This window comes from Pongo pygmaeus, chromosome X, assembly GCF_028885625.2.
Source record: "Pongo pygmaeus isolate AG05252 chromosome X, NHGRI_mPonPyg2-v2.0_pri, whole genome shotgun sequence".
Classification (NCBI taxonomy): domain Eukaryota; kingdom Metazoa; phylum Chordata; class Mammalia; order Primates; family Hominidae; genus Pongo; species Pongo pygmaeus.
Genome location: NC_072396.2, coordinates 112,028,715 through 112,051,431, shown reverse-complemented (window position 1 = coordinate 112,051,431; position 22,717 = coordinate 112,028,715). Strand labels below are relative to the sequence as shown.

The window sequence follows — 22,717 nt, the reverse complement described above, 5'->3', positions numbered from 1 at the left end:
ACAGAGAAAAGGAACTGGGAGGAAACCCAGACAATGCAGGGTTTAGAAGCAAACTTTTTAAAATGATAATATTCTCAAGAAGAAAACCAAATAGTTCGTATCCACAAAGCAAAAACAGAATGCTAAAAAAGAAACAAGGATGAAGGATGAGCTCTTGTGAATAAAATTAGGAATGCTGAGATTAAAATTTCAATAGAAGGATTTAATGAAAAATTAAGGAAGTATCTTAGTAAAATAAGAAGACAAAGTCATGGAAAATGGAAAAGATAAAATTAGAGAAAAAAGTCTAGGATGTCCAACAGTTCACTAATCAAAGTCCCATAAACAAAGAAGAGAAAGAATAAAGGGGAGGAAATTATTAGCAAATAATACAAGAACAATTCCCAGAGCTAGAGGTCACCAGTCTTTAGATTAGAAAGATTCACTGAGTGCCCAGGAAAAATGAATGACAAAAAGTCCACAACGGGCTAGGCACGGTGGCTCACACCTGTAATCTCAGCACTTTGGGAGGCCAAGGTGGGCAGATCACTGGAGATCAGGAGTTCGAGACCAGCCTGGCCAACATGGTGAAACCTCATCTCTACTAAAAATACCAAAATTAGCCAGGCGTAATGGTGTGAGCCTGTAGTCCCAGCTACTAGGGAGGCTGAGACAGGAGAATCACTTGAATCTGGGAGGCGGAGATTGCAGTGAGCTGAGATCATGCCACTGCACTCCAACCTGGGCAACAGAACAAGAAGAAAGAAAGAAGGAAAGAGAGAGAGAGAGAGAGAGAGAGAGAGAGAGAAGGAAAGGAAAGGAAAAGAAAGGAAAGGAAAGGAAAGGAAAATCTATAACAGAGGCAAATCTTGGTGAAATTTCAGAAAAACTGGGTTAAAGATAAGATCTTTAAAACTTCTAGATCGTAATGGCTATTATTAAAAAGAGGAAGGATAAGTGCTGGTGAGGATGTAGAGAAAAGGGAACCCTTATACATTGTTGGTGGGAATATAAATTAGTACAGCCATTATAAAAAACTGTATGGAGGTTCCTCAAAAAACTAAAAATAGAACTACTGTAGGATCCAGCAATCCCACTAGTCAGTATATATCCAAAGAAGTTGAAATCAATATGTGAAAGAAATATCTGCATTCCCATGTTCACTGAAGCATTATTCAGAATAGCCAAGATACGGAATATACCTAAGTTTCTATCAATGGATGAATGGATAAAGAAAATGTGGTATAGATACATAATGTAATACCTTTCAGCCACTGAAGTCGGAGGAAATCCTGTTATCCTTGATAGCATAAATGAACCTGGAGGATGTATGCTAAGTAAAATAAGCCAGGCACAGAAAGACAAATACCATATGATCTCGCACATAGGTGGAATCTGAAAAAATCAAACTCATAGAAATAGAGAGTAGAATGGTGGTTACCAGAGGCTGGTAGGAGGAGGAGGGAATGGGGAGTTGTTGGACAAAGGGTATAAAGTTTCAGTTAGACAGGAGGAATAAGTTTCTGAGATCTGTTGTGCAGCAGTGTGAATATAATCAATAATAATATACTGTATGTTTCAAAATAGCTAAAAGAGTAAATCTCAATGGCTGACCACAAAAAATGGTGAGGTAATGGATATGTTAATTGGCTTCAATTAGTCATTCCACATCATATGCATATATCAAAACATCATATTGTAACCCATTAATGTATACAACTATGATTTGTCAATTAAAAGTAATATTAACTTTTGTTTAAGCTTCTGGATTTTAAAATATAGGTTATATTCAAAAGATCTGGATTCAAAACGGCAGTGAACTTCTCAACACAATAATGGAAGCCAGGAGACAATGAAGTCATGCCTTCAAAATTTATTTCCAACCTATCAAGTGTGAAAATTAACTTGAAATATTTTTAGGCAAAAAGTTCTTGAAAATTTACTTCCCATGTACTCTTTCTTAAGAAACTATAGGAGAGTTTGTTTGAAAAGCTTAAGGGAATCAAGTGGTACAGGAAGGGGAAATCCAGACAGAGCCCAACGAGTTCCCTAAAATTAAGGAGACAGAGCTGAGAATCCAAGTGGACGAAGTTGGCTGGAGTTCACAGGACATAGTACCAGAGAGGAAACAGCTGCAGAGAGAATTCTAGAGACCTTCAGAGTTTCCCTCTAGTAGTCAACAGAATACTGATCAACAAATGCATGCGAGGAAACTGCATAATGCTGGGGAAAGAGCCACCCAAAAAGATAAGAGGGAATAATCCCTGGTGCTCACATAGGTCTAGCAATAGTGTCTGTTCCTACCAGCTAAACTGGAAAATCTCATGACTCACAGCACACTGGATAGAGTACTCAGAAGGGTTTTGCCTCAGTAGTGGGGAAAAATTGTCTCTAGACTAAACATTGCTCTGATCTCACCTATCAAATCTGAAAACCAAGACTTGAAAGGATCAAGCTGTTTTCAAGTAACTTAACTGTGTCTCAGAACAAAGTTTAAGAATATTTATAGGAATACAAAAATATACAGCATCCCAAAAGAGAAAATTAACAAGTCTGACATCCAGTAAAAAATTACCTGATAGGTAAAAAATCAAGAAAATACAATCCATAATGAGAAGAAAAGGCAACCAATTGAAACGGACCCAGATATGACACAGGTATTAGAATTAGCAAGCAAGGACATAAAAGCAATTATTTTAACTGTATTCCATATGTTCAGAAAGCTAGAGGAAAGGCTAAATATCTTTTTTTGTTTTCAGAGACAAGACATTGTCCTGTTGCCCAGGCTGGAGTGCAGCGGCAGCATCATGACTCACTGTACCCTTGAACTCCTGGGCTCAGAAGATCCTCTTTCTTCAGCCTCCCAAGTAGCTAGGACTACAGGCACATGCCACCAGATGCAGGCTTTTTTTTTTTTTTTTTTTTTTTTTTTTTTTTTTTTTTTGCGATAGAATCTCGCTATGTTGCCTAGGCTGGTCTCAAGTGATCTTCCCACCTCAGCCTCCCAGAGTGCTGCGATTAAAGCTGTGAGCCACCACACCCAGCCTGAATATCTTGAGATATGGAAGACACTTTTTAAAAGACCCAAATCAAACTAGAGATGAAAGCTATAATATCTAAGATAAAAAATACACTGGAGGGGTTAACAGCAGATTAGGTATCACAGAAGAAAAGGCTAGTGAACTTGAAGATATAGCAATAGAAGCTACCCAAAATGAAACACACTTGCATGTGTTTTCACAATGGCAAAAAAAATAAAAAGACTGCAAAACAAAAATAGAGCATTGGTAAGCTATAGGACAATTTCAGGCAGCCAAATATACATGTAATTGGAATCCCCAATAGAGAGGAAGGAAGTGGCATAAAAAGTATTTGTAGAAGTAGTGGCAGAAAAAAAGTCCAAATTTGCAGAAGTTAATTGATACTGTCTAAAGTTGAAAAAAATTTAAACTACCAATGTAAGGATGTTATTTAGAAATGTAAGGTCTTGCCGATACAAACACCTGATAGAGCTGAAATTGCTTGGCTTTGTTGTAAGAGTGTAGACTGTGGCACTAGAGTCCCTAAATTTGAATCTTGCCTGTGCCCCTTACTAGTTGGACAATTGCAAGCAAGTTATTTAACCTCTCTGAAAATCGTTCTCTCATTTATAAAATGGGGATAAAAGTAGTATCTACCTCGTAAAGTTTTTTTGAGGATTAAGTGAGTTAATACTTACGAAGGCTTAAAATAATGCCCAGTACAAAGTAAGAACTCTGTTGATAATAGTATTATCAGAGAGCAGACATTGAGAATGAGGAGATTGCTATTTCTTGCAATATGACTTATAGTAATATTTTACTTTCTAACTATGCACAAGGTACTTGGATATAAATACATTTTAAATATTTCAGAAGAGTAAATTAGGGGTGAGGAAATGTAAAGTCTTTCTCGAAGTTTGCTGTGCAGGGAAGGAGAGGGACAGGTGATAATTGGAGGGGATATGAAGTAGAGGAAAGTCATGGGGTTTTTTTGTTTGGTTGGTTTTAGGTAGGAAAGACATGAGTGGGTTAAAAATGGATGTGAAGTCAACTATAGAGAGGGATAAATTGAAGCTACGGAAAAAAGAGTGTATTTGGCCAAAGCACAAATAAAGAGACATCTCTTCCATTTTAATCAGAAGGAAGGCAGAAGTTAATGGATGTGGACATAAGTGTGTTCAGAAGTTTGATATGAGAAGCTGAATTCATTATTTCACACTTACTGTTCTTTGTAAAATAAGAGGGCATTTACTGAGCATAAGCAGAAAAGTGGCAGAGTTGGAATTTTGAGGTAAGTACAAAAGATTTGAGATAGCCATTATGATGACAAGTTAAAAAGAAAGCTGATCAAAGCAATGCAGAAGGATTTCAGGTTAGCACTGAAGGCCCAGGTGAGGTTTAGAAGCTATACATTTGTGATGCAGTAGTACCGACCTCTTTGGTTATGTGATTTTCTCCAGTAGGGTGCTGCAACTCAAATATAGGAATGGAAAAAGTGGGACTGATTCAGGGTTAGGATTTTATCAGATTGGTATGTTAAAAGGACAATGGGGCAAGGGGATTGAGAATATTGAAAAGAGAGTATCTGAAGTGAGAAATCACAGATCCTAAATAGGCTAAAGAAAGAAGTAAAGACAGGAAATAGCTGGTAGGTCAGAAGAAAGTATAGGAGTCAGGCCTTAGCAGTCTCAACAAAGTTGAAGTATATATGTATTTGAAGAAAAAAAGAATTGTTGGCTGAGGGCAGTGGCTCACGCCTGTAATACCAACACTTTGGGAGGCTGAGGCGGGCGTATTACTCGAGGCCAGGAATTCGAGACCAGCCTGGCCAAGATGGCGAAACCCCATCTCTACTAAAAATACAAAAATTAGCCAGGCATGGTGGTTCATGCCTATAATCCCAGCTACTTGGGAGGCTAAGTCAGGAGAATCGTTTGAACCTGGGAGGCAGAGGATGCAGTGAGCCAAGATTGCACCACTGTACTCCAGCCTGGGCAACAGAGTGAGACTCTGTCTCAAACAAAACGAAACAAAAATAAGAAAAAAGAGTTGCTAAGTAGAGGTTATAGTTAAAAACTGGGGTGTTTTAAGTTATGATTTCAGTGCAACTCTGAGTGATGGTGAAGTTCAGCATGTGGTCCATGAAAATGGGTGGATGAGATGGAGCTCTGAGGTGAGAGTCACTGTTAGAGGGGATGTTAAAAAAGCTAGATGGCTAAAGCATTAGATGAGTCAGCCATGTGATTGTTGCTGAACTCACCCAAAATGATGGCAGAGGCAATGGGAGGAATACTGTGAGCCTGGAGCCAAGGTCTTCAATGAATGAGAAGGAGATATATGGAGGTCAAATCTGGCCTAATGAGCCTCTGCAGCCTCTTGAAGTCTTGGTGACTATACTGAATAATGTTTCACTTTAGACCCTGGACTTTTTTATGGATGGGCTTCTAAGGATCTGTGAGTCCTCTGAAATAGTACAGAAAATTATCTGTGTATATTTATTAAATGCATTGTTTTTCCTCTGGAAGAAGGTTCATGACGCTCATCTAATTTAGAAAGGAGTGAGTGATTAAATAAAGGCCTAAAAATTACTGCCGTAAAGGATTTATGTGCAGAATAACTAAATGAAAGCAATAGAAACTGCATGCAGACTGAGAAGAGCACACACCTATCAATATAGCTAAAAGTTTCTCTACCCTTATACCAACACCATCATAGAAAGCTCACGCGCTTACAAGGAACTGACCTCTCAGCAATATTTTTTGCAGACTGTAGAAACCGTGCCTGGTCATTTTCTTTCAGGATATGCTCAGCTTGGTTGATGAGGACTGTTGACCGTTCAAGACACTGGCGGCAATTAGCAACCTGCTGTGCCAGCTTTCTCAGTTTCATAACCTTTAAGGAATTAGTAAAAGAAAAAAATAAGATAAAACATGCAGTGCTTAATTAAAAACAATAAAAAACAACATGAAGAAGGTATGCTGCAGTGATTCTAAAAATAAGGTTTATTAATATTCCATGGTCCCTGTACTAACCACTCACCTTCTCACTCTACCCACCGTGTCTCTTGTGCCAACCCCTCCTTCTCTTGTCTACCGCTTGTATACTTAGGCTGCAACACAGTCATATACTCTCGGTTATCTACACCCTCTGTGTATTAGTAACATTAATTTTTCTGGTTATAAATCAATGCATGCCCATTATAGAAAATTCAGAAAATAAAAAAGTATAAAAGAAACACTACTACCCAGAGATTATAATTGTTTATATTTTTGTTTGTTTACATTTTGTTGTCAATATATTTTCACACATGTTTACTAAAAAGTACCATCTTTTTCTTTATGAGTATCTACAGTTCTATGTATATATTTCTCTAAGTGTCTTTATGCATACCTGTGTGTTCACAAATCTGTATTCTTGGAAACTTTAATTCCTGGATAAGCTATAACCACTCAGCATGGCACAAATTATTAGTGATCACTCTAGCCTCTCAAAACATCTCACATTATACACACAGCATGAACTTATAACCACTAACACTGACGAGCAAGCCAACAAGCCTAAAACCATATATCTGTATGGAGGCTCACACTTGACCCTTATGATCATGATTCTTCAGTTCCCAGGCTAGAAACCTGAATGTCTTCACTGAGTCTTCCCTCTCTCTCATTCATCTTCTATATTTAAAAGTTCAATGTTTCCTATCATTTCCTTTCTAGCAATGCCTGTTGTGTTCTTCCCCCTATTTGTGCTGCCACTACTCTGGTTTAGGTCTTTATCAACTCTTACAAAGCATCATTCCATAAGTCTCATAACTTGCTACCCTGACTTTGGTATCATCCCATTCTGATCTACCCTGCATACCTCTGCCATATCAATCCATCTTACTCCCTTCCTAAGAAACTAGAATGGCTGCCCAACACTTTTCAGATTAAGCCCAGAGTCCTCATCCTGGAATTCATGGTCCATAATCCTGACTCACATTTCTACCATTACTTTTTTCCTTTTCATTGAGTTATAACATACAACAGTAAAGCACCCAAATCCTAAGTATACAGGTCAATGAACTTTTGCCTACACATACACCCACATAAACCAGGTCAAGATATAGAACGTTTCTAACACCCAGAATGGCCATCGTTTTTACTGGATTCAGAGCAATAGGCCAAACATCACTTCTTTGCCTCTCCCCCTATAATCTCATTTCTTCTTGATTTCATGATCAAACCGGAATCATCTGGATCAAACTTTGATATTTGTAAAGTCAACTCTTCCTTGGATTCACTGAAGTGATGTGCTTTACCTTTGTCTCTTTGATTTTGACAGCGATCATTTGCTTCCTCTGCTGGATGATCTCTACCAACTCGTCACATTCTTCCATAAGTTTTGCCTCATGCATAGCAGTATTCACCTGCCAAGAAATTTCAGAGTATTACACAGTGATTGTTGCCTTTGTCCCCTGCTGGCTCTAAAAGGTTCGGACTGACAGCTAAGCATGCACAACTTCTTCCATACCTCCCTCATACGATCCACTCCTAGAAGAAGGGTAGAGATGATGATATTAATGATGCAAGGGCATTGAAGCACCACAGTTAGGAAGCTCTCCAGGCCTCTGGTAGATCATGATGGTTAATGGAAGGCTGGGCAGAAGGACAGATGAGATGGGGGCATGTTATTCCCACTGAACAATTCCCTTTACTCCAGTACCCTTTCCTCCTGCTGTTCTTTTGGAAAGAGGGTAAGGAGATTTATGTATGTCAAGAAAAGAGTATCCTCCTCCACAGGCACAATATTAAGATAACATTACAACAATATATTGTGCTAACAAAAATGTTTTCAGTTTTCCTTGTTCCCTTCTAATTTTTCACATTAAATATATCATTAAACATATATTCATGTGTATATATTTTTCACATAGTTGTCGTGTTTTAGTGGGTATTTCTCACCTTGGGCTGTCCAGTATCTGAATACCTTTCCTATTTTGGGATACTGGCTGCATCAAAACATCTTTACTGCAAAGTCAGGGTTGGAAAAAAAAAACTACCATTCTTCATTTTCTTTCCATGGATTGATTTCTCCTTCTCCTCATCTCTATTATTATTGACACTAGATGGTACAGAGCCCCCAGGAGGGGCTAAAATGAGAGCAGGGGATTTTGGGGCTGCCCAAGTATAACAGGAAAGGAAGGAGAAAGGAACTAACATCTTTTTAGTACTTAACTTGCCAAGCACTTCATAGGTAAATTATTTCATGTAATTATCATAACAATTTTACAATATAGGAACCACGTTTATTCCCATTTCACAGATGGGAAAACTGAGGCATAGAGAATTTTAGTGACTTGCTCAAAAATCACACAGCTAGTAAGTGGTAAAACCAGAATTCAAACCGAGTTCTGTCAAGTGAAACCCCTGGGCTGGCTGGGTGGGCGGGCGAGGTTCAGTTCCATTTCAGCAGCACACAGAGCAGTCATACAGGGAAGCACAAGCATTCCAAGAGTCTATTCAAGGATCACTCGAGCAGAGCTCTAGAAGGCTGAGGAACAGACAATGGGTTACTTGAGAGCATCAAAACTCAAGGGACTAGATGTGCTTCATTAGCAAGGTAGGGCTGCATTTCCAATTGCTATCCCTCTTCAGAGGGTTCCTTCATATTCTCCAACCCAAGCAAAATACCTGTCACTGGACCCTACTACCCCCTCTCTCATACTTGAAGCTCCCTGATGGCTAATTTTCTGTTTCCTACTTAACTGAAATAAAATATGTCTGTTGCTGAGTGACAATCTTATGTTGCTTTTTTCCATTTTCTAGGGCAATGCCACAATGGGGGCTTCTGTTTACTCTGAATGGCACTCTAGCCATTCTACTTTTTTTTCTCAGACACCTCACCCTTTCCCTAAATTGGATCTACCTTTCCAAGGCAGATATCTTACCAGCTCACGAACTCCTTTATCTGAGACTAAGAGATTCATTTAGTTTTCTCTGGGTCCTTGCTTACAGTATCTAGAAACTTAGACACTTGCCATTTATAATTTCTTTTTTAGGTGGCTATTGGTGTAGTACACAATGATGTCGTATCTGGTTTCTTAAAATGTAATCTTTGGACTAGCCTTTACATAACACTATATGCCAGGCATTGCTCTAGTTTACATATATTGGCTCTCTCAATCCTCAAAACAGTCCCGAGGTAGGTACCTTTGTCTACATTTGACAGATGAGGAAAACTAAGCACAGAGAGATTAAGTGACTTGCTTAAGGTTACACAGTTAGTACGTAGCAGAGAGGAGATTTGGGCTGAGAGAGTCCAACACTAGAGACTACACGTTTAACCTTACACATATGCTACTCTCCAGTTGAGTGTAACAACACCCTTTTCTTCAATTTCTGAAAATCATCATCTCTTTCAAATCATCCATCTTTATTCTGTCATCTGTTTCTCATTAGTCACTTCAGACTCCTGTTGTTCCCCTAGAATGCCATGCACTTTCATGTCCTGTGCCTTTGCCCGAGACTGTCATTTTACTTGGAAAGTCATTTCCCCATCTGTTTATTGAACACATTTCTACTTATCTTTTAAGGCCCTTCTCAAAGATCATCACTTCTGTAATTTTTCTCACTTGCTTGGACATAAGCAATTGATCCCCTATTTATATTTTCACATACTCTATATATAGTTCAATTATACCATTTCCTATATTTTATCATATTAGTCTGTCTTCCTCACTCCATCATGAGTTCTGGAGGGCAAGAATTGGGTCTTATGTGACTATATCTATCTCCAGTATCATGATGGGCACATAGTAAATGCTCCGTAATTATTTGTTGGATTGAATTAAATGTGAAAAAAGGTATCTTTTACTCCTCATTAGACACGTCTACTTTGTTACTCAAGTTACCCTAAACTCAGTAAGTCTAAAAACAAACTTATCGCCTTCTCTCCAGATCTGGCTTCCACCTCGGATTTTCCTATTTTTGTGTCAATGCTACTATCATTATTGCAGTTACTCAGGTTCAGTAAGCTCTGACTGCTACTTCTCCTTTGTCCCCACATAAATTCACAGCAGTCCCAAAGTCCTTCCCTCCTTTCCTTTTTAATCATGCTAAATTTCCTCGGTGGCTGGTCCAAGTGCAGTAGTGTTTACAACTAACTGATTGCAAATAGTTACAGGTTTCTTTGTTCCTTCTCCACTCCCACTGCTTCACTTAACTACCCTTAAACAAAGTTATTCGTTAATATAGTGAGGATCTGAGCCAAGGAACCAATAGGTTGAAGCACTTATCACCTATTGTGATAGGACTGTTGTTGCAAAAACCTCGTTAATTAATCTCCCTACCTTGAGAATATTTCCTTTGCCACCCATCCTCATAATCCTTCCTCTACTCTGAAGCCAGGAAAAATCATGTCTTCATTACCAGACATCTTTTCAAGCATCTTTTCTGTGCAAAGCATTATGCTAAGGCTCTGCCCTCAAAAAATTTGCAATCTGGATGGGGAAGAGCCATATACATATAAAAGAAACCAATCAAGGTAGCATAAATTAAATACTGAATGGGTGATGTAGACTATAATCTACTGAAATTAAAAGGAAAGATTACTTTTGGTGAGTAAGTGGAAGAAAGATGCATGGATGAAATGGAACTTGAATTAAACCTTAAAGATGGAGTAAGACTTAGATTAAAAAGGTGTGAAGGAGAGAAATTTCAAGCCAAACAAATGAGATTGAACTTTATTTTTAGGCAGTATGGTATCTTTAAGTAGTATTTTTGAGGGGAGGAAAGGTAAGGTGGTACAAGAAGTACCACAGTGAACTTGTTTAAGAAGATTAACAGGGACTGATTTGATGGAGGGTAATAGTAAACCTGAGGACTATTTAGGAGGCTATTGTGATGTGGACAGGGCATACCCAAGGAGAATATCAGAAATAGAAAGGAAATATCAAATACAAGAAGCACTCTTTCGCTTACATATCTTCAATTAGACAGCAAGCTCTTTGAGGGAAGATTTTACACTACTTTGTCTCTCCCATTGTAACTGGTACAAAGCCTTACAACAAATATTTACTGACTGATTTAGCACAGTAAAAAAATCAAAATAAGAATGCCAAGCATTATAAAATATACTCCAGTGAGTGTATTTTGTAGAGAAAATATAAGGTGAAATCAGGGAGCTAGGGTGGGAATGTTTTTTGGACAGTCACATCAGGGGAGATAAAACCAGGCACAACTAATAGAATGAAAAGTTGGCTGAAGAGGCACAATTCCAAACTAAAGGTAAAGCAATGACATTAAAATCTTTTCATGTCAAGAAGCACCCCAGAAGAGCAGGGTCCTTAAGTGTTTTCTGAACAGGAAGTACTTCAGGGAAAACTGGTCTTTGTGATGTGAATAAAACAACTCAAATTGCTTGGAAGACATTTGAAAGCCCCTGGTATTTTCTTTGTTTGAAGACATAATACATTGAGGTATTTCACTTGCTTTTTAACGCTTAATTGAAAATAACTGGGTTACCTTAATAAGCATACTTGGCTGGTTGGTTGGTTTGTGGAAGACCCTAGCTCTTTATTTGACATTCGCTCTTTGTATTAGGTTAGTGGTTTTGTCTAAATGGCTTTATGTCTGTGGAAAAAAATCTATCCTCCTTGAAAATACCATTAGGTCAATCTTGGCAACCTACTTGTATAAATCCACCCACCCCAAAAAGACTTTTGGGAGGCAGTTTGTGATGTTTATGACTAAGAGTCTTAGCCTCAATCTTCCAAGTCCTAAACACTAGACAACACAGGCTCCCTGGTAAGTCTCCAGGTCCTCTTCTCTGCTCTTTGCTCTTTTACTTTCTTCTTAAGGCAGCAAAAATTTGACTTGCATATTTCTTTCCAACTGCCCATCCTACCCTACTACCTCCCAGCCCAAAGACTGACTGTAGAGTAAGACCTAGTCTTCCCCAGTTTCCACCTATTCTTAATACAAACACATAAGGCCCCTGATGGAAGGACTTTACCACTGTTCAATACAAGGAAATAAATAGGTGGGAGTTCGCCAAAGCCATAAGTTGCAAAGATTTAAGAAACTGCAAAAAGTTATTTTGGCAATTGTTTCTCTTCTGTATTGAAATGTAAATGGGCTAGACCTTTTTGCCCTTAGCTTCTTTCAGAGAGCTTACTTGATAGGATTCTTTTTTGGGGTGGAGAGGGGCAGGGGAGATATTCCATTGCTCATTCTATAGTTATTTTATTCCTGGGTTTAAAGTTCATCAGCCTTCCCTTCAACCCGCTCCCACGATAACTTCCCCACTTCCACTTTCACCTCAGCTTAGTCACATCCATCAGTCATATACAGCATCACTGCACAGGAGTTCAGAAGGAACTGAGATTTCCTGTTCAGATGGAACAAGATATATGAAATAGTAGATGATCCCATATACCCAGACTCAAGTGAAATGCAATAATTATAATAATAATAATAATTATATGGCAAGGAATTCCTCACTGGCTTCTCCATCTCAGTGCTCTCCACTCTACATAGTAAATGCCAACCTAGTTTATTCTCTGAAATCTTCTGCCCAAATAGATCTCCCTTCCACCAGAATATTGTGAAATTTTGGCATTAAAGATCATTTGGGTAAGTTTTTATTTCAACAAACATTTATTGAGTGTTTCCCACATACCACAGTATATCCCACATGTATCCAGCATAGTTCTGGGTTTCCCCGAGTGGGATATAATGATGAAAAAGACTCAGCTTCTGCCTTCAAGGCACTTACAGTCTAGTAGAGACTATGAGTGTGAATATAACTAATTATAATTTAAGGACCAGCAAAACAAGTAATAGAATACAATTAAAGGTGTATGAGATCATAGGAAAGAGAAAATTTGGAAAAGGACAATCAGAGGGTTAGATAAAGTTTCATGTAGCTGAGCTGGTCTTCAAGGATGAGCAAGACTTGGGCAGGTAGAAATGGAGCTTAAGGGGAGACAAGTTTAGGCAGAGTGAATTACATGAACAGCATGAGCAAAAGCATAAGCAGAAAAATAGAAAATGTGCTTGGTTAAAGCAGATCAGCCTGACAGATGTAATGGAGGCAAATAAGGCTAGAAACAAGGGTTGGAGATATATTATGGAGAGCTGTGCTGTCATTTTGAGTCTCTGAAAGTACTTGGATAAAAATGTCAGGATCTTAGCATTATAGTAACACCTTAAGAATTGTTAATTGACATCTTAGTTGAGAGCAAGGTGAAGAGAGAAGGCAGACGCAGTACATGAAGAACTGGGAGGGGGACACAACAAACTTCCCACTTCCCATTATTGCCCAGGACCACTCGGGTGATCACTATCCCACCTTCTCAGACTCCATAACAGAAAAAACAGGCTGAGTTGGGCTTTATTTAATAAGCAGTCACTTTCTGTGCAAAGGAGATGAGAAGGAAAAGTAAGAGGTAAATTGGACATCTGATGAATTATCAAGAAATTATTATGAACAGCCTTGTCACCTTACTGAGCTGCAAAGAATTCATTACTTTCTTAAAATGATGCATTTAAGAAAACACAATGTTTATGAAGCAGACATAGCATTTGCTGTGGCAGCATCAAAGCTAAGGTGTTAACCCAGATCACACTTTAAGGATCCTTCTCTCTCTCTCCTCCCACCCTCACACTCTCTCACACGCACACACATACACATACATCACTACCACTAGCACTAGCATCATGATCACCACCAGCACTATAGCCCTGTTGTATCAGGAAGTTTCAAATGTATAAAAGGAAGAGGAAGAAGAGACAATCTTCTTTTTTGTTTTCTAAAGGTAAACACTGCAACATTTCAAAGATGGTCCTTCCAGCTTTACGTAAATATGACTACATGAAGCAGGGATTTTAAAAAATTGGTTATACCTGTTTCTTTAGATTTGAGGGAAGGTGGTCACTTAAAGGAGTAAGAAATAAATGAAATTATTAATAGAATTTTTAGTCACCTGTACTGGAGTAACTACAGTTTAGCAAGCAAAAAAAATACTGAGACATAGTTAAGCAATCTACAGCTTCAGTGTGTAATTTTTTTGTCCAGGGAGGGGGTGAGGGATTAGGAGGGTAGAGGTAGCTGGGAGATTGGCTGTTAAAGTTAGAAAAGTAGTGTGGATGGGGAGGTGGCAGCCAAGCCATTTCTAGAAGTATAACTATCGTAGTGAATTGGGCTCAGGGACTCATGCTATGTGAGGCCTTCAGATAGACATTGACTGACAGAAAAGTTTTCTATCCACTTGTGGGAGGAGTACATAAGAGTTAATACTTTTATAGTGCTAACCACATGTTAGGCACTATTCTAATTGCTTCATGTATTTTCACTTGTTTACTTTTCCCATTAACCCCATAAGGTAGGCACTATTATTACCATTCCCATTCTACAGAAGAAACCGAGAAAACATAGAGGTTATGTAACTTGCCCAAGGTCATATAACTAGTAAATATCAGAGCTAGGATTTGCACCCAGGCAGTCTGGCTCATGTCTATGGTTTTAACCACTGTGTGTGTGCGTGCGTGTGTGTGTGTGTGAGAGAGAGAGAGGCTGTGTTCACAAACATACTTCTTTTTCCTGTAGAGTTGCCTCTCATGACAATCACAATCTCTAGAGTTAACCATTGCAAATATTTTGTTATTTCCTTCCTGACTTTTGAAAAAAAAAGTACCTGTATAGAAATACATAATACAACATATTTTAAAAGCATAGACAGTTCACACACATATATATACACACATATATTTTGTATGTACTTTACCCTATGTCTAACTAATAAAAAGAATGGAGACAGAGGGTGAGGACAATCTGCTCCATATACATGCCTTAGGAATGGCATTATGCCGTGTGGCAATTCTGTGTTGATTTTGGAGTCCTTTCTCCTCAGGAAACAGACAACCAAACCTTTATAGCCTTAGGCTTAGTTACTGTCTCCCCCATATTCTCTTTGTAAGCAAAGCAACTGTTTGTTTTTTATTTTTTTAGATGGAGTCTTGCTCTGTTGTCCAGGCTGGAGTGCAGTGGCGTGATCTCGGCTCACTTCAACCTCCCCCTCCCAAGTTCAAGTGATTCTCCTGCCTCAGCCCCCAACCCCCCCACAACCCCACCGAGTAGCTGGGACTATAGGCATGCGCCACCATTCCCAGCTAATTTTTGTATTTTTAGTAGAGATGGGTTTCATCTGTTGGCCAGGTTGGTCTCGGAACACCTGACCTCAAGTGATCCGTCCACCTTCGGCCTCCTAAAGTGCTAGGATTACAGGTGTAAGCCACCACGTAACTGTTTGGAACATGGAAGAAAAAGGTGGGAGATATAACCTAGGTTTTTCATCTGGTATTTTATGTACATAGCTATAAAATTTTTTGTGAAATGAGGCAGAAACCTCCTTTCTATCTCATCAGAACCTGTAATTAGATCTTAAAAAGACTGAAGAAATAATTGATTCCTACTCCATCACTTAAGAGATAGAAATATGGGGCCTAGAGAGGGGAGAGGCTTATCCAACATCACATTGCTACTAAATGACAGGGCAAGGCTTGAGCCAGATCTTCTGAGTCCTATCCAGTGTTCTTTCCAATCTACTGCTTGTTTTGTGAAGCACGGCACTTGCTTATAAATCCCTCTGAAGAAATAAAACTCTCTAGCTCTCATCCTTGTGTATTTACCCTAGAAATATGAACATTTATGTCCACACATTCATTACATGAATGGTCATAACAGCTTTGTTTCTATTAGCAAAAAACTGGAAACAACTGAAATGCTCTTCACTGTGGGTACATATAAACAAATTGTAGAACATTCACATAGTAGAATACTACTTAGTAATAAAAAATCAAAAACTATTGATGTACACAACAAATTGAATGGCTCTCAGGGGCATTATGATGAGTGACATAGCAAATCACAGTATTTTACATACTATATGATTCCATTTACATAACATTCTAGAAATGAGAAAACTATATAACATATCAGTGGTTGCTAGGGGACAGATGTGCCTATAAAGAAGTAGCACAAATGAGTTTTGGGGGGATGATAAAACAATAATGTCCTAATTACAGTGGTGATTACAAGAATCTATAAATGTGATAAAATTAATAGAACTATCCGCCCCCCCAAAAAAAAAGTTGAGTGCATGCAAAAGCTGGTGAAAATCAAATGAGGTCTATAGTTTGCTCAATAGAATTATTGTATGAATGACAGTTTCCTAGTTCTGATAGTTGTGTGGTTATGTAAGATGTTAACATTGGAGAAGGTTAGTTAAATGTATGTGGGAACTCTCTGTATTATTTTAGCAACTTTTACGTAAGATTAAACTTATTTTTAAAAAGAAAAAAGAAAGAAAACTCTCTAGAAGTCCCATAATGTTTAGGCACGCCTGGTCAACCAACATTTCTGTAGTTTTCTGAAGTTCTAATACATCTTCAGGCCTTTGCTCAAATGGCGTTCTTTCTCTCTCTCTCTCTCTCACACACACACGCACACATACACACACTCACCCCACTCTGTAACCTAGTTTATTTTTATCCGTAATACTTATAATCCCTAATAAAAATATGTTTGTTTATTGTGTGTCTCCTACCATTAGAATGCAAGCTTTTTAAGTTTAAGCACTTTGTTTTGTTCACTGTATCCCTAACACCTAGAATAGTGCTTGTCACACAGTAAATGCTCAGTAAATATTTGTTGAATGAATGAATGTGTGTAGGCCTTGAAATAAAGGTATTATGAAAAAAGGTATTGTATACTATGTTGCATTTCTTTATTACATGAGACAAATTTCTCTTTCATTTTATTTTTGCACACTCAAAATAGTTTTCTTTTATCTGTTGTGTCATTTAAATATTGTTTTCTGAATTATGAAAGATTTGGAGAGACGTTGGAATAACAACACCTCTAGGAGACCTAGGAGATCCTAGGAGACCACATATTCTGAAATATTTCCTTTCCCTGTGTTAAAATAAAGAAAAAGTTGCCTTTCCTAGGTGCTTTACTCACCTGGGCTTTACTCACCCTTATGATGCATAAAAGATTGTACTTACAACATCTGGCCACCAGATGGCACTGTTTATCCAAATATCCTTTCTGGGTACCTATTCGTGTACCAAGCCATGTGCTGGGTATAAAAAAAAAAAAAGGATAGGACACCATACTCGGCCTGAGAGCTTAGTCTGGTGGGGAGACAAATCGGTATATAGAAGTGCTATGATGAAAGTATGCACAGGTTACCCTGAAGACACAGAAGAGGAACACCTGAACCAGATGAGGGAGGCAGGGAGTGAGGCTTAGAGCATGGGTGATGGCTTCTTGAAGGAGGTGAAGGCTGAGCTGAGCAGTACTCCTACAGATGGAAAATCGAAGGAGTGTAAGTTCTGTGAAGACAGGTGCCATGTCCACCATTATGTTGCCAGTGCCTGGCCCAACGCAGAAATGCGCTTAAATATTTGTGGAATGAATGAACAGCATATAAAGTACAGATGGCAAAAGGGCATCATTAGATGTGCTAGGACTTTATATTATCTTCAACTTTCAAAATAACTCTTCAAAGCACACACTATCATCCTATTTTTTAGATGAATAAAATGAGGTTCAGTGTACGCAGCTTATAAAACAGAGCCAGACAGACTCAAGTCTATCACTTTTCTTTCCACTTACTGTCTCCCAGTGAGCATATTACTATTAATAAGTCAACTCATATTCTGCTTAAAAGGACTTGGAAAAGTGCTTCACAATATTGACATTCCTCCAAAAACAAGATAAAATATATCTACTTAATCGTTCCTTTTTAAAAGTTTTAAATTGATTTGTTTATTTTCATGTTAAAAATAGAATCAACTAAAAAGTTAAAATAATGGTATATTCTCAAATCAGCTACCCAATTTATTTAAGTAATAATGAGACATATACATGCCTTTTCAAGACAGGTTAAAGAATCAAATAGCAGATTGTTAACCTGAGTTATTAACAAAACAAAAACATTCTAGTAATATTTCAGCTAATATGCAAAATTCATAGTTTCATCTTCTAGCAGTAAAAAGAAGCACTGACAAAGACTGTGTTTTTTACATGAAATGAGAAGATCTGTGTAATACTACATTATAAGATCAAAAGGACATTAACTGTTTTACTGTTTTATAATGTTTATGGGAGATATTTCAATAATAGCACTACTTTTCAGAAAGCCATAAGAACATGAAAGATTATAGACAGACATCACTCTTACCATGGAGGATACGCCCAATTCTTGAAGCAGTCAACACTCATTTATGTGGATACATTACAGGTCATTTCATATTACCATTGAACAAATTTTACTGTTATTATGTGCTAGGCATTTTAGTAAGCCTAGCACATAATTTAGATAAGGCCTCTGCCATCATCTCGTGAATCTCATAAGGAGCAGGGAAGCAGATACTGAGCAGTTACCTGTTTGAGGAGTGCTGAAAAAGAGGTTTATCACATAAAAAGGATAATCTTTGGGTGCTTATAAGATGGGGATTTAACCAACAGTTGTCAAGTGGGGAGCTTAGATGGTCAAGGAAGGCTTCCTAAGGATGTGATATTTTTAAGGAATGAATAAGAGTTAGCTAGAGGAAGGGGAGATTCACAGCAGAGAAGACGAAGACAGCAAAAAGGTCTGGGAGACCATGCTAGAGAGGTAGGTAGGGTCCAGATCATAATGGGTTTTAAAGGCAGTGGGGGAACCATTAAAGGGTTTGTGGTAGGGAGTGACATGACAGGTTTTGCATTTTACAAGTTCATTTCCACAGCAGTGTGGAAAATGGATAGGAGGGGAACAGGATGGGCCAGAGAGACCAGTTAGAAACTGCAGTTTCCAAAATGATTGTGGCATGGCCATGGCTGCTACCTTCAGGAAGCTTCTAGTCCAACCAAGGAAACAGCCTGTAACCAAGAAATTCCTTCATGGAAGAGCAGGCAGTCTAATAGAGGTTTGCACAGCCTGTTCCACCCAAGTTCACGTGACTAGTGGGTGACAGAGCCAGCAGCAGAACTCAGGTTTCCTGATTTCTAGTCTAGGGCTTTTTCCAAGGCCATCCTTTTCAATGCCTTCACAACCAAGGAATTATGGAAGGGCAGGAGAACAAAGCAAGCCAGTGAATGTTTCCGCCTTCTTAAGTCTCAGATCAGATTGTGGGGAGCATTTAGCCACTCTCTGTACTGAAGTCTGACATAAGCATTCCTCCCAAAACATTTGTTTCTGAGGGATGGATTCACCATCCTGATACTCCCTGTATATATACAGAGCAAGGAATTTCTACTGGGAGGGCCAGGGAAATTTGAACTCTCATAGCTAAGATCGAAAAGGGCATTGTTATGAAAAAGAGGTCATTCTTTCTGAGACAGGGAACTCTGGATGACAAAAGGGAAAAAATCTGACTCCAGGCAGACAGAAAACAGTCTGATTCCAGCCCAATAGAAGAAGCAAGGGCCCAAGTGGAAGAGTGAAAATAGCTGAAGAAGAGCCTATGTTGCTTCTAAGCTGAGGGAGTAGAGAAATAAGATAGAGAAGTACCAGGAAAGAGCCTGAAAGACAAGGACCAGAGGAATTCTGTTTGTAAGCATCAGAGGGAAGGGAAGCCTCAGAATAATAACCAACGCTGAACTCTGTGACTGGGCAACAGAGAGGTCTTGAGAACATATTTCCAGGGGTCTCAACTACCTTGTGAGTCAAGAAATAAATAAAGGGGTTTCTATGGGGAAAACCCCAAGGGGGTCAGAGGCCCTGATTAGGATGCGCTGGGCGCAGTGGTTCACGCCTGTAATCCCAGCACTTTGGGAGGCTAAGGGGGGCGATCACTTGAGGTCTGTTTTACACTCAGCCTGACCAACATGGTGAAACCCTATCTTTATTAAAAATACAAAAAATAGCCAGGCATGGTGGCGCATGCCTGTAAGCTCAACTACTTGGGAGTCTGAGGCAGGAGAATCACTTGAACCTGAGGGGCGGAAGTTGCAATGAGCTGAGATTGCGCCACTGCATTCCAGCCTGGGTGACAAAGTGAGACTCTTTCTCAAAAAAAAAAAAAAAAAAAAAAAAAGGTATAAAACAAACAAGAGGGTGGAGCCAAGATGGCCGAATAGGAACAGCTCCAGTCTACAGCTCCCAGTGTGTGTGACACAGAAGACAGGTGATTTCTGCATTTCCAACTGAGGTACTGGGTTCATCTCATTGGGGAGTCTCAGAAAGAGGGTGCAGGACAGTAGGTGCGGTGCACCGAGTGTGACTCGAAGCAGGGCGAGCCATCACCTCACCCGGGAAGCTCAAGGGGACAGGGAATTCCCTTTCCTAGTCAAAGAAAGGGGTGACAGATGGCACCTGGAAAATTGGGTCACTCCCACCCTAATACTGCGCTTTTCCAACGGTCTTAGCAAACAGCACACCAGGAGATTATATCCTGCACCTGGCTCAGAGGGACCTAAGCCCACGGAGTCTCACTCATTGCTAGCACAGCAGTCTGAGATCAAACTGCAAGGTGGCAGCAAGGCTGGGGGAGGGGAGCCCACCATTGTCGAGGCTTGAGTAGGTAAACAAAGCAGCTGGGAAGCTTGAACTGGGTGGAGCCCACCACAGCTCAAGGAGGCCTGCCTGCCTCTGTAGACTCCATCTCTGGGGGCAGGGCACAGACAAACAAAAGGCAGCAGAAATCTCTGCAGACTTAAATGTCCCTGTCTGACAGCTTTGAAGAGAGGAGTGGTTCTCCCAGCACACAGCTGGAGATCTGAGAACAGACAGACTGCCTCTTCAAGTGGATCCCTGACCCCCAAGTAGCCTAACTGGGAGGCACCCCCCAGTAGGGGCAGACTGACACCTCACAAGGCCGGGTACTCCTCTGAGACAAAACTTCCAGAGGAACAATCAGGCAGCAACATTTGCTGTTCAGCAATATCCGCTGTTCTGCAGCCTCCACTGCTGATACCCAGGCAAACAGGGTCTGGAGTGGATCTCCAGCAAACTCCAACAGGCCTGCAGCTAAGGGTCCTGACTGTTAGAAGGAAAACTAATAAACAGAAAGGACATACACACCAAAACCCCATCTGTACGTCACCATCATCAAAGACCAAAGGAAGATAAAACCACAAAGACGGGGAAAAAACAGAGCAGAAAAACTGGAAACTCTAAAAATCAGAGCACCTCTCCTACTCCAAAGGAACGCAGCTCTTCACCAGCAATGGAACAAAGCTGGATGGAGAATGAATTTGATGAGTTGAGAGAAGAAGGCTTCAGACGATCAAACTACTCCGAGCTAAAGGAGGAAGTTCGAACCCAAGGCAAAGAAGTTAAAAACCTTGAAAAAAAATTAGATGAATGGCTAACTAGAATAACCAATGCAGAGAAGTCCTTAAAGGACCAGATGGAGCTGAAAACCATGGCATGAGAACTACTTGATGAATGCACAAGCCTCAGTAGCCAATTCGATCAACTGGAAGTCAGTGATGGAAGACGAAATGAATGAAATGAAGTGAGAAGAGAAGTTTAGACAAAAAAAGAATAAAAAGAACAAAGCCTCCAAGAAATATGGGACTATGTGAAAAGACAAAATCTACGTCTGATTGGTGTACCTGAAAGTGACGGGGAGAATGGAATCAAGTTGGAAAACACTTTGCAGGATATTATCCAGGAGAACTTCCCCAATCTAGCAAGGCAGGCCAACATTCAAATTCAAGAAATACAGAGAACACCACAAAGATACTCCTCAAGAAGAGCAACTCCAAGTAACGTAATTGTCAGATTCACCATAGTTGAAATGAAGGAAAAAATGTTAAGGGCAGCCAGAGAGAAAGGTCGGGTTACCCTCAAAGGGAAGCCCATCAGATTAACAGTGGATCTCTCGGCAGAAACTCTACAAGCCAGAAGAGAATGGGGGCCAATATTCAATATTCTTAAAGAAAAGAATTTTCAACCGAGAATTTCATGTCCAGCCAAACTAAGCTTCATAAGTGAAGGAGAAATAAAAGCCTTTACAGACAAAGCAAATGCTGACAGATTTTGTCACCACCAGGCCTGCCCTAAAAGAGCTCCTGAAGGAAGCACTAAACATGGAAAGGAACAACCGTTACCAGCCACTGCAAAAACATGGCAAATTGTAAAGACCATCGAGGCTAGGAAGAAACTGCATCAACTAATGAGCAAAATAACCAGCTAACATCATAATGACAGGATGAAATTCACACATAACAATATTAACTTTAAATGTAAATGGGCTAAATGCTCCAATTAAAAGACACAGACTGGCAAATTGGATAAAGAGTCAAGACCCATCAGTGTGCTGTATTCAGGAAACCCATCTCAAGTGCAGAGACACACATAGACTCAAAATAAAGGGATGGAGGAAGATCTCCCAAGCAAATGGAAAACAAAAAAAGGCAGGGATTGCAATCCTCGTCTCTGATAAAACAGACTTTAAACCAACAAAGATCAAAAGAGACAAAGAAGGCCACTATGTAATGGTAAAGGGATCAATTCAACAAGAAGAGCTAACTATCCTAAATATATATGCACCCAATACAGGAGCACCCAGATTCATAAAGCAAGTCCTTAGAGACTTACAAAGAGACTTAGACTCCCACACAATAATAATGGGAGACTTTAACACCCCCCCATTGTCAACATTAGACAAATCAACGAGACAGAAAGTTAACAAGGATATCCAGGAATTGAACTCAGCTCTGCACCAAGCGGACATATAGAC

The 22,717-nt window shown here is 39.4% G+C and overlaps 1 protein-coding gene across 4 annotated transcripts in view; it reads right to left on the bottom strand.

Annotated features, from left to right (window-relative positions):
- Positions 1-22,717, bottom strand: part of MID2 (midline 2) — a 104,449-nt gene that overhangs the window by 18,712 nt on the left and 63,020 nt on the right. For all 4 annotated transcript variants that reach the window (XM_054472242.2, XM_054472239.2, XM_054472238.2 and 1 more), the window contains exons 4-5: positions 7,300-7,407; positions 5,743-5,891 (exon numbers count right to left, since the gene is read on the bottom strand). In XM_054472242.2, the coding sequence (XP_054328217.1) occupies positions 5,743-5,891; positions 7,300-7,407 (257 nt within the window). The remainder of the gene's footprint in view (positions 1-5,742; positions 5,892-7,299; positions 7,408-22,717) is intronic.